We start from the raw sequence: 16,074 nt of genomic DNA on the forward strand, positions 1-16,074 counted from the left end.
ATAATTCCGATCAGAGCAAATAATGCATGTTATGAGCTATAATGAACACTGGATGGTGCTGAAGATCAACGAGAAGACAGTCACCTGCTCACACAAAGTCTCAGAATTCTGAGGAAAAAAAAGTCAGAATTCTGAGATTAAAGTCAAATCTGAGTCTTTTTTGTAAGAAGTCATGTTGTTTTATTTATTTTCTTTCCTTAATTTTTTTTAAAATGTGGCCTTAATACTCTTCCATTCTTTCACACATGAAGCGACACAACAATATACCAGTCTTGTATTACTTATTATAAATATAATATAATAATAAATCTGCAGGATAAATCTGCAAAATATTTCACTCCGGACAGTTTTTTACAAGCACGCTGTTTCCACATCCTGTCCAGCGGACATAGATGTACACGGCTAATGACTCTTTTTTCAGCCGTAGCTTTTCTTTTCGTCTTCATCAGCAAATTCACTGTACAATCAAAGTCATTCATACAAATACAGACAGGTCGTGGACACGGTCAGTGGGAGGCCTCACACAAAAACATGAAATAAAGGACACAAATGAAAAGTGCGAGAAACCCTCTGGACTCCTGTGTGTCTCTGACATTTCCTGTCAGCAGCGGAAGTGTCTGGAATTCTGCTCAGTCTCCGAAACAGACGTTTGCCGAAGGAGGACGGAGCGAACGGCGTCTGCATCTCTTTACACTCACTCCATCATCATCGTCCTGAGCCAGTGTTCCCGCTTAACGTAAATAAAAATCGCTATAGGACATGCGCTACCAGGTCAGTCACTTACTACAGACGAGACAAATGGAAAATGAGCCGCAAATTTCTTGATAAATATTGAAATGGGTCTTTCCTTTTTTTCCCCTCTGCTGGATTTGTTACAGGTCTGCGCAGTCGACGTGAACGCCTGCTTGGACACAGGAGAGGATTAAGTTACCGCTGCTGGCGGTGGATTATTTTATTGGCCTCTTCCTGTCACGAGTCTTTGCTGGTCTTTGTTTTTACAACCAAGATAAATCGTTATTTGAAAAGCGACAACAAAACAGGTACGTGATTGTTATCGAAAATAAAATGTTGCTGTTTTCTTGCAGTGCCTCACTGTGGGATTAACTACGCGTTAGTACGCGTCCTTTGTTGCCGCTGTCTCACTGGTGGTTTTACTCCACTTACAGTGTACAGACAATGACATTAAAAGGTGTAAGAAATTAATCCCGTGTGGCTAAAATGTATGACGATGAAGCAGGATGTAAAAAGGTCTAATTATGCAACAGCTACACTATATACAACACAACAGACCTAAATACTAGAGGTCGACCAGTAGTGGATTTTTAAAGGCCAGTAGAATTACGGTAGTATGAAGCACCCAATGAATTGTCTGATGTCCCCTTATCCCCATTACCAAAGTAAAATACACCACAAATTAAAAATGTCAGTCAACATCATACTATTCTAAGAAAGAATGTACTCACACTATGTATGTACATATTAAAAAGATACAAAGCTGAACATGTTCCATCATTGATTGCATTGATTAACAAAAAAACACACACTTGGAAATACAGGCATTCCTTTAGTAGGCTACATTTGTGTTTGCAGAAGTAATACAATTCACAAGGTTCACTAAATGCATCTCCTCTAACCTCAACTTTCCCTGGACCCTGCATCACGATTACTAGCTCTAATGTGCTGGAGTTTGTTTGTTTTCTTTGTGTTGGATTGCCCCCTGTTTTGTAGATTTGGTTAAAAAGTTAATGATTTTTTTCTCCCTCATAAAAAGCATGGTGTAATTTGTTAAAAGAAAGCAGACACATCTATGAGTGGACACACATTTTCAGTCAATAAATGAGCAAATGTAGCCATCAACCTATAATTTGAGATTAGGCAGCCTTCTAGCCAGTGGCGCACCAATAGGACAATCTTAAATGACAACCTTAAAGTCCCCGAATATGCAGCTCACCACTGTTACATCCAAGCACCCTTAATTGGGCCTTTATGAGTAAAGTTGGCAAACCCTGGTTGTTTTTAATGTGCTCTATAAATAAAGTTCAGTTCAGTTCAGTAATGTCATGCTTGGGTGTACAAGTGATGGTGAAGGGCCCTAATTAGCTTCTTTGCCTGGGGCTCCCCAGAGTCTAGGATCTCCTCTGCCTCTAGCTAGTAGCATGAGACGAGAAAAAATATGATGGACTGGTTAGTGTGGGTTTTTATTTTAATTCCAAAAGATAAAAGTAATACAACATCATGGATGCAACCTGCCTTAAAACCCCAGTAGAAGAAGACGCATGTATGTTGAACCTGCTTGAAGAGCAGTAAAGTGTGTCTTAACATGACAGGCTGAGACATAGCAGCCATCAGGCACTACTGAAGCCAGTGGCGTGCACAGACATTTGGAAGGACAGGAGCCAAAATTCAAAGGGCACCGGTGTGGCAGGCACCACTCTATGCTTAAAGCAGGCATGTCCAAAGTGTGAACTGGGGCCAAAGGCAGTCCGGCCCTGAATTTCATGTAAACCTCTATGTGTACCTCCACACATTGGTGTTTAATTAATTTCTATTCTAGAGATCAGTATTTTCTATACGATTGTCCGTGCTCGCCAGGGATTAGGGCTAAAGTCCGCCAATGATGATAGGTTGTAAAATGTCTTATTAATCAACTAAAGTAATTAATCGGTTGACTGCCACTAAATATCCATGAAAATGAGCAGTGTCATCCTCACATGTAGACTTCAAGCTGTGTAGTAGCAGATTGCTTTGGCAACTGTGAAGCATTAGGTGGATGATGGCTGATAGATAGAGTTACTGGCTTCCCCGCCTCAGCTGCTCTAACCCCCCAACCCCCCTTCCCTCACTGCAACTCAATGTTTTGGTCTGAGGCGGATCCATGGCCTTTTGCCCACTGATGCCGGACTGTACTTTTCAGAACAGACTCCCAGTATGAAAAAATGTGCCTGCTATTGTTCTGTTTTAGTTGATCCATAATACCCAGCAAATACATAATTTGGACAATCAATAAACAAGCATGTATGTTTCAAACGTAGCCCAACCCTTTCTTTACTTGTGCACCCCTAATTAATGTAGTAATATACTTACTATAAACACATTTCTAATTACATGTCATTTTATTTTGCGCCATCATGTTGTGACACTTGTTCGTAATATTTACAATATTGATTGTGTTGCATAGCCTGACAGGAAAAAGTACACAAATGTTCTCATTTAGAGGTGGTCAACAATCTTGTTTTTAAATGTGCTTCATAAATAAGTAGGATTGGATTAGGTTCCAATTACCACTGACGTAATGAAAATTTGATTATTTTCATTGCGTCAGTGATCCACTCCTTTCCAGTTGTTGCATTTAAAGCAGCCCAGCTTTTCATAATAATCTTTTTTGTACCCGTATGTTTCGACAAGCCCCCTTTTCTCATTATAAGAATGTTTGGGACTGGCTGAAGAAACCGAAGAATAACAGAATTTATGAAGATTTTTACAGACATAACACAAAATGTGTGATTAGCTATTTGTGGATCCGGGTGTGGATTTGGCTCATCCCATAAATGTACGTCGTTCATTCAAACATATGCAAAACTAGAGCAAACAGAGAACACCAACCTCCGCCACTGATGCTCAGTTTCTCACAACACAGATCAAGATCTGGGTTTTGAACAAACTACCCAGGAACACAGAGCTACAGTATTTAAGGTACTGTTACTGTTGTGTCTGTTTTTTCATACAATACTGACATTTTAGCTATTTAGCTGTTATTAATGTGAATGTCAAAAAGTCCTCTTTCTTGTAATGTTGGTTTTTTTCTTTATCTGAATCCAGATTCATACGTGGTTCAGCACATAATCTAAGACATTTCTTTCTTTCTTAAAGTTTATTTTCAAATAACACCTACACAGATTGACTTATCAGTCGCAGAAAGAAAATAAATACTAAGAGCCTAAATGTGTTAATCTGTTTTTCATTTTATGAAATCCGTTATTGTGTGCATTGCCAATATAGAAGGAAACATTAAACCATTGATTTTACTTCTAAAATAATAAACAGTTTACGTCTTCATTTTTGTCTTCTCTATAGATATGTCTTTCCGGCGAGGTGTCGTCAGACAGAGCAAGTTCCGCCATGTTTTTGCTCAGGCATGGAAAACTGAGCACTGCATCGATGACGTCAGAGTGTCCCGTGTGACGTGGGACAGCCCCCTCTGTGCAGTCAACCCCAAATTCATCGCCGTTATTATCGAAGCGGGTGGAGGAGGAGCCTTCCTTGTTGTTCCCCTCAGCAAGGTACATCTTGCCATGACATCCAGCATCAACGTGAGGACAGGAGCAATCAATATTCCTGTCCTCCATTCTGCCTCACATAAGACACGATGGTGAAATAACCCTGTGATATGTTAAATATTTCCCTCTCATTTTCACTGCGACAGAGTGGCAGAATCGACCAGTCCAGCCCGACAGTTTGTGGCCATGCAGCACCGGTGCTGGACATCCAGTGGTCGCCTCATGACGACAACATCATTGCAAGTGCCTCAGAGGATTGCACCGTAAAGGTAGCTTTACAGTGTTGACGTTTGTCATGTTGCGGCCGTTTGGTGGCACTTAACTGCATTTATTGAGATCAGCTACAGCGAATTCTTTCTCACTTAACAAAGGAAATCCACTGTAGATGTTCCTTAAGAGCTGACATGTAAATTAAATGCCACTAAAAGTAATGCGATGTGAGTAGAAACAGCTAATCTGGTTTTCTGCAAATGAAATTCCACCACATTCTACGTTGAATTTTGAACTATATTTGTTTTCAGACATTAACTCTAGAAAATGATTATTATTATTATTATTATATTCTCTGTAGTTTGCCGTTCACAAACCCAGCAAGTGTTTGTATTGGTCAGACACATTCACAACAGCAGGGAAATGTCTGTAGCTTGTGTGAGTGCTACATTCACTAACTCGCTCTGAATTATCCAGAGCCTTTCTACTCAGACATTAGTTATTCTAAACTGTACTAAAAAGCAAAGTGTGAAAATGTTGTTGTTTTTTCTCAGATATTGATAATTATCACGATAAATGTCTAACAATGATGATGATTTTTGCTCCTGAGTTGAAGTGGAAGAAAGCATTCAAATGTGTTTTAAACTAATTATTGGACAATTGGCAAGTTATGGGGGATAAATAAAAGGACATCTAACTTTATCTTATCTTGAAATGACAATGACCTGTTAAACATACAATAAAGTATTACCATACGTCAAATCACTGTAATCATTTGAATATGATAACGTCACCAAGCTCTACCATTAGGTGCTTTTGAGATATATAAAATGGATACACAAAAGAAACATTTCATCCTGTGCAATATAAAGCCTGGAATTTCAAGAAATGCAATGTCAGTGCCTCCTGCTGCATCTTAACAACAGTCTTTTATGTCCTGCTGTTTGCAGTTGTGGCAGATCCCAGATGGGGGTTTGACAAGTCCATTGACCGAGGCCATTGTGACCCTTGAGGGCCACAGTAAAAGAGTGGGCATCCTGGCTTGGCATCCAACTGCTTTCAACATCCTCCTCACTGCAGGTATACTGATTTGTCACCTGATTTGTCCTACCTCCAAGTGTGGAGGTAGGAAAAGCAGGAAAAAACATGAATTTCGATTACACTGTAGGGCAGTGTGGTTGACATGTTGTTGAAATGGTGGTGTTAAAGGCCGTGCAGTAGCAGATCATGGAAACAAATTATATATCATCCGTATTTCCTCAACAATGTCAAGAAATCTGCAGAAAAGCGACGTGTATCCATCTGTGTGGAACAGTAGTGAGAGTTGAATAATGTCTCTCATCTTACTAAGCATAGAAATTGGATAAACTGTCACCACAGTTTATATCATCCAGTGCAGGTTTAATCTGAGTAAAATTATTTCACTTCTAAAAGTGCACTAGATTTTATTTAATTTGTCAAACATTCTATGTAACCACGTTTATCCTAGGACATTAGTAAGACAATTTAGTTCGCATTAGTGTGATATTGTTAGCTGTATGGTCAAACCACCTCCGAATGTAGTTTTTGTGATCAGACCCGAGGAACCATTACCACAAACAATGTTAAAGGGGACATATTATGCAAAATCAACTTTTTAACCATTTTAATACTGATATTTGGGACTCTGGGGGCCCTACCAGTCGCCAAAGTGTGGAAAAACAATGCTCAGACATGTTTTCGTGGTTCCGCTTAGTGTAAGTATAGGCGATAAAACACTCGATGTTGAATTCCCTGCGCTTATGACGTCAGCATGCGCATTTCACCGCGAATGTTACCGCCCCACCAGTACGTTTACTTCGCAAGCTCCACCTTAGCTCCACCTTGTCCCTGCGAGAGTGCAGGCGAGGGAGGAAGAGCGGTATTATGTCAACGCGGCGGGACAAGTGTGCTGTTGGTGGCTGCACAGTGGAGCACAGTGTTTTACAGAGGATTTTATATATGAAGCTAATGTGCCGGACAAAGTCAGCAATCGTGTGTTCGTGTGTTCGCACCACTTCACATCAGACTGCGGCCAGCGGTCGCCGTATTTAGTCAGGGGACGTATTTCACCGACGTACAAACACACACATTGTTAAGAAAAGATCACATAGAGCTCATAACTGACCATTCTGACACGTCCTAATTAAACATATTTGTTCAGTACGTCCTCCATGACCGGAGCACAGACTCAGTCTGATACAATCACATAAAGCAGCTGTTTATGCAGCTCGCCGCTGACGATCAGCGGTGCTGCACTCTCTGTGCAGCGGTGCTACACTCTCTGTGTCACCGATAGCCTAAACAGCCTAAACCGCTGAATAAACTGTATGTTGCTGTATCAGATCGGAGACTGTGCTCCGGAGACCTCACCACCGCACCACCTCCGGTGCTCCGGCGAGCTGGCGATCAGCGGTGCTGCACTCTCTGTGTCACCGCTGATCGCAGCACCGGAGCTGGTCAGTGGTGGTGAGGTCTCCGGAGCACAGTCTCCGGTCTGATACAGCAACATACAGTTTATTAAGCGCGCCGCTGGCGATCCGCGGTGGCGATCAGCGGTGCTGCACTCTCTGTGTCACCGCTGATCTTCTGTTCCTAAGTGTTTTTAACTGATTTACAGTTGGACAGTGTTCGGCTCGATCCTTATGTAGGACGTCTCTTCCTGTGACGGCACTCTCGCTGACATGTTGATATTGTCAGAGAGCTAGTGGAGGGAGGGGGAGACGAATAGAGCTGTAAAGCGCTGTAAAGAGGACAAATCAGAAACCCCCTGGAAGAAGTGGGTGTGTGTTTGCCTGTGTCTCATTTGCATATAAAGGGACCATGCACGAAAACCGAGCGTTCTGAAAGGGGCGGGTTTAGCAGGGTTATTGAACTACTATGATTCTTCATCCTTATGGTATTTTGACCAAAGCATGTCACTGACATGTTCATTAGGACACCAGGGAACTATTTTAATGGGGGAAATAGGGTATAATATGTCCACTTTAATAACAAACACATGAGATTCGATTTTCCAAAGCCGATTGAAACCACATACGGAGTTGGTTTAGAATGCAATTCTGATTTTACAGATATGTTTCAATCTGTCCTATCTGTTTCAGTCGCTCAGATAGGTGGAAGACAGTGGAAGACAATAGTTTGGGACAGTAACAGGCACACATTTCTGTTGTCCATACTTGTTTTTCTTGAAATCCATGTGGAAGACTAGACTTCCACATATGAACACATGCAGATCAGATCTGATCATTTGCAATATATAATGTGAACGGTTGGTCAGGAATATCAGATTCTGATCAGATATGCTGACAAATCCAATTTGGGTTGCAGTCCATACAAAGCCAATCAGACCACATTGCCCTCGTCCTCAGAAATCTCCACTGCTCGCTTACTGTTACTGTCAGAACCGTACTCATCTGACATCATGGTAGCCAAAGCTGAAGGACCTTTCACAGCTCGTATCAGACAGCCTCTGTTCACCCTGCAGTATCGATCTCCTTTATGCTTTTTTCTCCATCCAGCTTCAATGCACCTAGTTGAATATTGAAATCCTATAGAGCACCGTGAACTGCTTCTTTACAATCAAAACATACATTTGTGTCATAAACATGACAATTACATTTATGGTAAACCTATCTCACTGCCGCGCTCTCTCTCCAGGCTGTGATAACATCATTTGTGTGTGGAACGTGGGGACAGGGGAGCTTGTGTACCAGCTGACCGATGCCCATCCAGATCTGATCTACAATGTCAGCTGGAATAAGGATGGCAGCGCTGTCTGTACTGTCTGCAAAGACAAGGCCCTGCGCGTCATTGACCCTCGAAGAGGCACCGTTCTCAAGGTTATTTGCATTTATGATATTCAAATGTATTATGCACGGATACGTCCTGACAGTAAATACACCCCGTAATATGTCTACCAGGTGAGAGAGAAGGTCCATGATGGTACCAGGCCTATGAGAGCTGTGTTCCTCTCAGATGGGAAGATCCTGACCACAGGCTTCAGTCGTATGAGTGAGAGACAGATGGCATTGTGGGATACTGTAAGTCTGTTACAATTCATAATTTATATTCAATGCCAGGAAGTAGCATGCGCCATGTTATTGTTATTCTGACTCTAAGTGTTGGATGAAGTCAGTTGGACATTAGTAGGCATGAGTATCAGATCAATATTTGTTTTGTTTTACAGAAAGATCTCTCAGAGCCAATGGCTGTACAAGAAATGGATACAAGTAATGGAGTTCTTCTTCCCTTTTATGACCCTGACACAAACATGGTCTATCTGTGTGGAAAAGTATGAGCTCAGTATTGAAATACCAACACATATCAACACGTGATATTGAGTTTGCATTTAAAATGAATGTTTTACTGAGCTGCCTGATTTGCATCTTGTTCATCCTCTGGTTTTCAGGGGGATTGCACCATCCGCTACTTTGAGGTGACGGATGAATCTCCGTATGTTCACTTTCTCAGCTTATACAGCAGCAAGGAGCCGCAGAGAGGGGCAGGCTTTCTGAGTAAAAGAGGTGTGGATGTCAACAAGTGTGAAATTGCCAGGTCAGTACAGTATGTTTAATTAGCAGAGGAAGTCATGCTGTGTATGTATGAATGTATGAATGAATCTTACAAATATGAATCAGCCACAACAAAAGACCCACGTTTTAAAATCTAATGATTAGGTCAACAGCAAAATAATGCAAGTAATGTTCAAAGATAATAATAAGTCTCTTGTTGCTTTGAGTTTAGTGTACAGAAGGTCAAAGAGGGCAAAACACTGACATCTACATACTTCTACTTTATCACAATACAAAATTAAGAATGTGTGTCTCCTTTGATTTTCTAACAAATGCATTCTGACGCTATTGTGACGGGCGTAAAGTATAAAGTTAATTTAATGTACTTTATTGTACCAACATATACTGTATGTATGTATGTATGTGGATATGTGTGTGTATGTACTGTATATATTTCTTTCTTTCTTTCTTTCTTTCCTTTTTTTAGATTTACATCTACTTCTACTCTAGGAATTAAGGAACTCAGAAAGTCTAAAGAGAAAAACGGTTTTGTTTGCTATGTGACAGTTTTAACCTAAAATAACATTTCCACTTTCTTTTGTAGGTTCTACAAACTGCATGAAAGGAAAGTGGAACCCATCTCAATGACTGTACCAAGAAAGGTACACATTAACATTTCATACCTACACAGGAAATGTAATGATATGCAAACAAGTTAATCACCCCGTCATCTTCTTGTTGCCTCCCCAGTCAGATCTGTTTCAGGGAGACCTGTACCCAGACACTGCAAGTCTGGAGCCGGCTCTCCTGGCTGACGAATGGATTGCCGGGCAAGACGCGTCACCGCTGTTGGTCTCCCTGAGTGGTGGCTACTCAGCACCTCCATCCAAGCACAGAGACACCCTCAGGAGCAAGCCCAAGCTGGTCTCACAGGACTCTGGTACTGGGGCTGCCTCACCTGCAACTGGCCACGTAGCAGCTCCCTGTGCCGACAAGGACACGGAAGAAGAGGTGACACAGCTTCGAGTAGCCATGAGAGAGACGGATGGAAGTATTGAGAGGCCGAAGAAAGAGGTTAGTCTATGGAGACACACTGACTGTACTATCGTGTCCCACGCTCAGATTGGGGTGAATGGAATGAAATTTGTTTTCCTCTCTTCTCAGGATGACGTGTTGAATGAGTTGTTAGCAGAAATGAAGGCTCTGCGCGCCGTCGTACTCGCTCAGAGCCAGAGAATCGAGTTGCTGGAGAGGCAGCTGGCTCGGATTGCAGATGGGGATGTATGAGGAAGCAGGAAGTTCACTACATTCAGAGGGGCATTCCCTACTAAATCCATAGAGCATAGCCTTATTAGAATCAACACCTTGAGCTGTGTAAGTGGAAGAATGCGTTGTACAGTAGCAACTGACTGTGAATCAGAGTGGATTACAACATCAACTATTGCAATGAAAACATAATTAGCTTCTGTGATCGTTTTCAAGATTGTGGTCAAGATCAACTGTGTCATCTACAGTTAGAAAGAGTGACACTTAAAGTGTCATCATTTTTTGTTTCTGAGGAAGTTGTAGTAGCAGCAGCAGCTGTTTGGTGTTGCATTTAGGAGCTTTGCAAGATTAACTTTAAAGGACTTTGAAGGCGATTCAGTGGCACCATTGCCCCAATATGATGTGTGATTTAGGAGCAAACAGCATTCATTTTAAAGCCTCACATTCTATTCTTTTTTTCACTCACAAATGTTAGCATTAGGGCTCTTTAATCAGGTAGTTAAACTTTGATGTCATATCAGACCCTCAATTGTTAACACGTCCAGTCACTTGTGTTTTGTTTCTCTCCACTGTAGGAGGCTGTGTGTGACATTAACAGTCGGAGTATCTAACAAATGATGATGTTCACAGACAGACGTATTTGAGTGATAGGTGATGAGAGCTTAATATTTATGTGTACTGTAATTCTTTGTAGTCTTCGCAGTCAATGAAAAGGTAACACTTGTGATTTCTGTACCTCTTGCTGTCAGGCGGTCTGTGACATCACGAGGAGAGATATTTGTCCGGATGATGCAACTTGAGTTACGCAGAAATTCAAGGTCTCCTCACTTTTGACGTCAGGCTTTCACTTCTCATCACAGAGCTACTAGCTAAACTGAAAGATGCCCCGAGTAGCATACAAGTAATACATGTATACAGACCATAAATACGGTATAATCCTAATATGTGTTACAATGCATACATTAACATAGTCAAACCAGTTTAAGAAAGGCTTCGCAGCTACAAGAAAGAGGAAGTTTCTGTATAAAAGGTGGAGCATTTTATACAGATTGCGATTGCATTTGTGATGGTGTTGTTTTCCTTTACATATACACTTCTGTTTTGCATATCCATCTGTCACTTACCATGTAACAAAGATACATTCCAGGTCAAGTTTCTCCATCTCTTACTTACATTGTAAAATGTACAGTATTTCTTTCTGCACCAACCTCTTAACACTAATTGTAAAACTAGTAGCATTTTAAAGGGGACCCCCTTTTGCGAAAGCTCAATAAATATTCATTCCTTCTTTGTATAAACTGAGTGGCTTGTTATTTGCAGTGAGACATTCTGCTCATGGTGATCTATTTGTGGTTTGTATATTGAGTGTGCACTGGTATCATGAAGTATGCCACACCCTTTTCCATTTCTCTGTATATTCGCTGTCTGAATATGTTATTCCTTATTAATACATAGCAAATCAAAGTGATAACGGTATTTTGCACGACATTAATGTGTTTATGACATCATGGCGATGGTGGCAAAAGAAGATCTCTTTAAACTACAAAGCAGGACTGCTGTGTTGCACATCTCCCATTCGCCGTGTTTGCACGGGAGCGGTCAGCCTTGTTTTAAAATTTTACAGCACGATGCAGAGTGTTTTGTGGTCTGATGAAGAGCAAACTGAGGTGGTCGGGTGAAGGTGCCTCTTCGGGGATCTATTTTTCTATAGCTGTGGAAGTAAAAACATGATCCCTATACAGTACGCAGTAAGCACCGTGAGAGTAAAAAAAATTCAAATATAAGCAAAGTCAACATGCAGAGACAATTCTTTCAGAGCAGAACACAGAACCCATCCAAAGATACAGACACTGAACAACGAGGCACAAAGAGTGACTACAAATGAGGAAATGATAACTATTCAAATTCACAGATCACATCACAAGTTAAAGCACAATGATACCAACTATAGTATCTATAAAAGAAAAGGTGAGAAGAGCATCCTCAACCTCAAAATTGGAAAACATTTTGTTGCTTTCCTTTCTTTAAATAGAGGAACAGAAAATATAAAGCGAGGTTATTGCCGCTGTCAAGTGCTGTGGCTGCCCGTCCATGCACTGTAAGACAAACAGGATGTGGCTGACGTGCTTCACATTCACTGTGCAGCGTTTGATCAAGGTGCATTTTTCCAAAAGGTTCAAATCGTGCAACTGCTGTGTGCACCAATGTGTCTGTGCCACAATCAAAAAGAAAAAATACATGTGGATTTAGTTCTTGGGCTCAGTTTAGTTGGGCCTCCCATTTATTGTCAATAAGAGAACTGACGGTACATGAAACGAGTCACAGGAAACCACCGAATCGTGCACATCACGCTTTTAAAATGTATTAAATACTCCGCCCTGCTGTTTTATCAGCATAAGTGAACTTTGTGGTGCAACATATTCAAATATGTCTTCTTCTACATATACAGTATATCTTCTGTGTTTTCCACCTCACGTCACCTCGTCTCTAACCTGTTTTCACCGCCTTTAGCCGCCACCTTCCATGAGAGCAGCTTTTTTCCTTTCTGTTTTTTAACCACAACAGCTTCAGCCACTTTTCGCTCTTCTCCTCTCTCTCTCTTTTTTTCTCTCTCTCTCTCTCTCTCTCACACACACACACACACACACACACACACACTCAACTGTCAGTCCATCCATAGTTTAGATTATCTGGCACTTTGGGGCTGCACAGACCTCATCTCCTGCTCAAAACTTTGGTGAGTATTTTATTTTATTATTTATTGTTATTGTTATTATTATTAGTATTGTTGTATTTAATCTAAATGTCTGCCTTCCTGTACAATTTAAACTCCATATGTACGGTTCTAACACTTGAACCCATGTTTAAGTGTTTCTAAGTGTTGTAATGTACGTACCCATCATGTGATATTTTCATATGCGCCATACTGGAAGCATTCATTTACCACTTAAGTCAAATACTCTCATATATTTCAGATTTAAATGCACCTTTATTTCATTTCTTGTCGTTTGGAATGTAATGTCACAGTGCTCAATGTCTGATGGTAGCCTGCTCAACCATGACTACAAAAGTTTCCCCCCACAAGTTGACTGATGCTGTTAATTATCATTTCGACAGGAAACCTGCAGTGCTGTGAGCGGTCTGCTCACTTCCTGTCACCCAAACATAGACACTTTTACAGTCAAGATAAAAGCAACGCAGATGCAATAGGTCCCCCCCAGTGTAGTATAGAGAAATTCTTATCATTTCATGCATTGTGTTAAGCCATCTACAGGTTTAGCTGAAGGCGCTGTGTTTATTGTCATTTACGTGGGTGTAAATTAATCAGAAAAATCTTCTTACGATCCAAAGAATACAAGGAGCAAAAAAACAGCCTGTGACTGTGACCCCAAGCCAGTGGGAATTTTCCATCGAGTGAAGGTAAAATACATTTCTGCATCTAACCTCAGTCAGTGTTGTAGGATTTAACTGAATGTATATATACATTTGCTGAGCTCATATATTATTGTTTTATGACAAACTAGCAAACTATAGCCATTTGGCGCCCAAAAGAAATCATGTGTTCTAGAGGAAAACGGTTCAACATTTTGTGAAACATCAAAAGGGTATTTGCGTCTTTTATGGATATGAAACGGTAAATTTGAGGCAAGGCGGCAAATAATGTTGTTAGTGAGAATACTGTTAACTTTTTGACCCTCAGCAAGAAAGCAAATAAGTGTAATTCACCAATGTCATATTATTATTTAATAAGACAGCCCAAATAAAAAACAAACAAATATGAATTGAAATCATAGACTGTGTATAAAAATGGACGTTGTTTTCTGATTTGAAAAATTAAGCCCAGGAAGTAAGATGAAGGTAGCAGTTTGCCACCAGGAGGCGACTACACCTGTTGCCAAAATAATTCTGTTTAAATGGTAGGCTATGAATAAAAAATAGCAGAGGTGGGACGATATGAGTTGTTTCTTAAAATATAATATTAATCTGCCACTTATTACACATTTCTGTTCTCAGAAACTTGATGAACTTACCTCAGCCCCTAAAACGTTACATTTACATTAATTTTCTATCTAAAACATACATTACATTGCTTAACATAAACGTTAATGTTATACCTCTATTTTTAACGTCTGTAAATATTTTCCTGAGGAATTAATGGACACTACTTTCAGGTCTTCTACAATGGCACAAAATGTCATCAGGTGAGGTCTGTGGAGTTCTAGTTGCAGCAACTCGTGGTAGCAGTCAAACTGCACATGTCAAAGCTTCAAAATGGGAATTTTAGTCTGTGACTGACATTTATTTATTTAGTTAGTTAAGTGTGACATGCTATCTAAGTGAATTTTTTTTCTCTTGACTTCAGGCATGGGTGCATCTGTAGCATCCTATCAAACTGTCATAATCCTTTCATTCTGCCTGTTGGGCCTGATTGCATTGCTCATCTTCTTGTACAAGAAATTGAACAAGGAGAATAACGGAGTATACACCATCCGAAACATGGTGTATAAGGAAGGAGGGTTCAGAGACCAGGTGAGAGGTGCAGCCCAGGCTGTGGGGACACGCCTCGGTATCCAGCTCTGGCCTCACAGCGACACTGATGAGTATGGAGAGGAGATCCAAGATGAGGAGGCACAGGTGGAGGAGGGTGATAGCCAGGGGAGCCACAGTGAAGGAGGCGACCATGAGGAGGAGGAGGAGGAGGAGGATGTGGAGCAACATGGAGAGGGAGAGACAGGTGGAGATGGGGACCACACCTCAGATGATACCACAAGTTTGGAGAGTGTGGAAGTAGGGGAGCAAACTAGGCTAACAGGGCAGCCAGAGGCAAAGGACAGAATGGAGGAAAAAAGGGAGGAAACAGAAGAGAAAGAAGCAAAAGAGGGAAATAAAGGACTGTTAATAGACCTTAAGCAGTTCTCTGGAAGTGCCATCTGGTCTGGAGAAGAAGGAGGAAACAGAGATGTGACTGCACTGTGAATCCACTGAGAAAGTACAAAATGAATCAGATGAAGGCTCAGGGAAATAGTTAAGGTTACAATTCTGATGTAAAAAAGTAGTAATAGTAAAATAAAAATAATGAATAAAAATAATGTTGAATATAAAAACTGGAACCAGCCTTTCAGTTTGTGTCCGAGTTTACATTTTGTTATTAGCTACACATTACCAGTTTCTGTTTTTTTCTGGGCCTTTGGATGTGCTTCTCTATTCCAGTTTTTAAATCGGACTTGTGTCACTTGCATGTGGTCCTCCATAGGATATACTGTATATCCGACACATGGTCACGTAAGATGAGCACGAAGAAGCCAAACAAACATCTGATGTGTATTGAATCAGAATTGAACAACGTTGCCTTCATATGTCAGCCTGAATATAATTGTAGCAGAGTTTTTTATTATTATTGCTGTAAGTTGTTTTTTTTTCACCCTAAAAAATAAACATGTCAACATGTCCCTTTTTTTACTTGAAGTTATATTTAGTTTATATATTAAATGTCATTATACACTTGTTTTGCCAATACACCCCACTCAAATACTTGTATTTCGAATTATGTGTATCATTAATGTTTACGGATATAATATAATCATAACCAAGTTAAAGAAACATAAATATCATGTTCATTCTGATGATGAAACTGAAAGCGATTATTATAAAGGCCTATCGGGGATGTAGCTCAGTGGTAGAGCGCGTGCTTCGCAAGTACGAGGCCCCGGGTTCGATCCCCGGCATCTCCACTATACGTGTTTTGTTGTGCCGTGGAGTAATTTACATTTCAACACACTGCATAAAGT

General features: G+C 40.7%; 2 protein-coding genes and 1 non-coding gene across 6 annotated transcripts; all 3 read left to right on the top strand.

Annotated features, from left to right (window-relative positions):
* The first annotated feature begins 410 nt into the window (after positions 1-410).
* On the top strand, positions 411-11,583 carry coro1b (coronin, actin binding protein, 1B). Of its 2 annotated transcripts, XM_044022285.1 has the most exons (13): positions 411-771; positions 879-1,040; positions 3,638-3,693; positions 4,075-4,280; positions 4,424-4,546; positions 5,438-5,567; positions 8,166-8,347; positions 8,429-8,548; positions 8,695-8,799; positions 8,917-9,062; positions 9,624-9,681; positions 9,770-10,093; positions 10,184-11,583. In XM_044022285.1, the coding sequence occupies exons 4-13, from the start codon at positions 4,077-4,079 to the stop codon at positions 10,304-10,306; spliced, it is 1,515 nt and encodes a 504-aa protein (XP_043878220.1). In that variant the 5' UTR covers positions 411-771; positions 879-1,040; positions 3,638-3,693; positions 4,075-4,076; the 3' UTR covers positions 10,307-11,583. The 2 variants fall into 2 exon arrangements, with proteins under 2 accessions (XP_043878220.1, XP_043878219.1); XM_044022284.1 differs by lacking the exon at positions 3,638-3,693.
* A 1,327-nt stretch (positions 11,584-12,910) lies between these two features.
* si:ch211-119e14.1 (histone chaperone ASF1) lies at positions 12,911-15,718 on the top strand. Of its 3 annotated transcripts, XM_044020718.1 has the most exons (3): positions 12,911-13,022; positions 13,637-13,705; positions 14,649-15,718. In XM_044020718.1, exon 3 carries the CDS (start codon positions 14,651-14,653, stop codon positions 15,260-15,262), a length of 612 nt encoding a protein of 203 aa, XP_043876653.1. In that variant the 5' UTR covers positions 12,911-13,022; positions 13,637-13,705; positions 14,649-14,650; the 3' UTR covers positions 15,263-15,718. The 3 variants fall into 3 exon arrangements, with proteins under 3 accessions (XP_043876653.1, XP_043876656.1, XP_043876655.1); XM_044020721.1 differs by lacking the exon at positions 13,637-13,705; XM_044020720.1 differs by lacking the exon at positions 12,911-13,022 and having other exon boundaries at positions 13,066-13,705.
* A 227-nt stretch (positions 15,719-15,945) lies between these two features.
* On the top strand, positions 15,946-16,017 carry trnaa-cgc. The gene has a single exon. It is a non-coding gene; the product is annotated as a tRNA-Ala (tRNA).
* Positions 16,018-16,074: the final 57 nt, after the last annotated feature.

Source organism: Solea senegalensis, linkage group LG3 (genome assembly GCF_019176455.1).
Source record: "Solea senegalensis isolate Sse05_10M linkage group LG3, IFAPA_SoseM_1, whole genome shotgun sequence".
NCBI classification, from domain to species: Eukaryota; Metazoa; Chordata; class Actinopteri; order Pleuronectiformes; family Soleidae; genus Solea; species Solea senegalensis.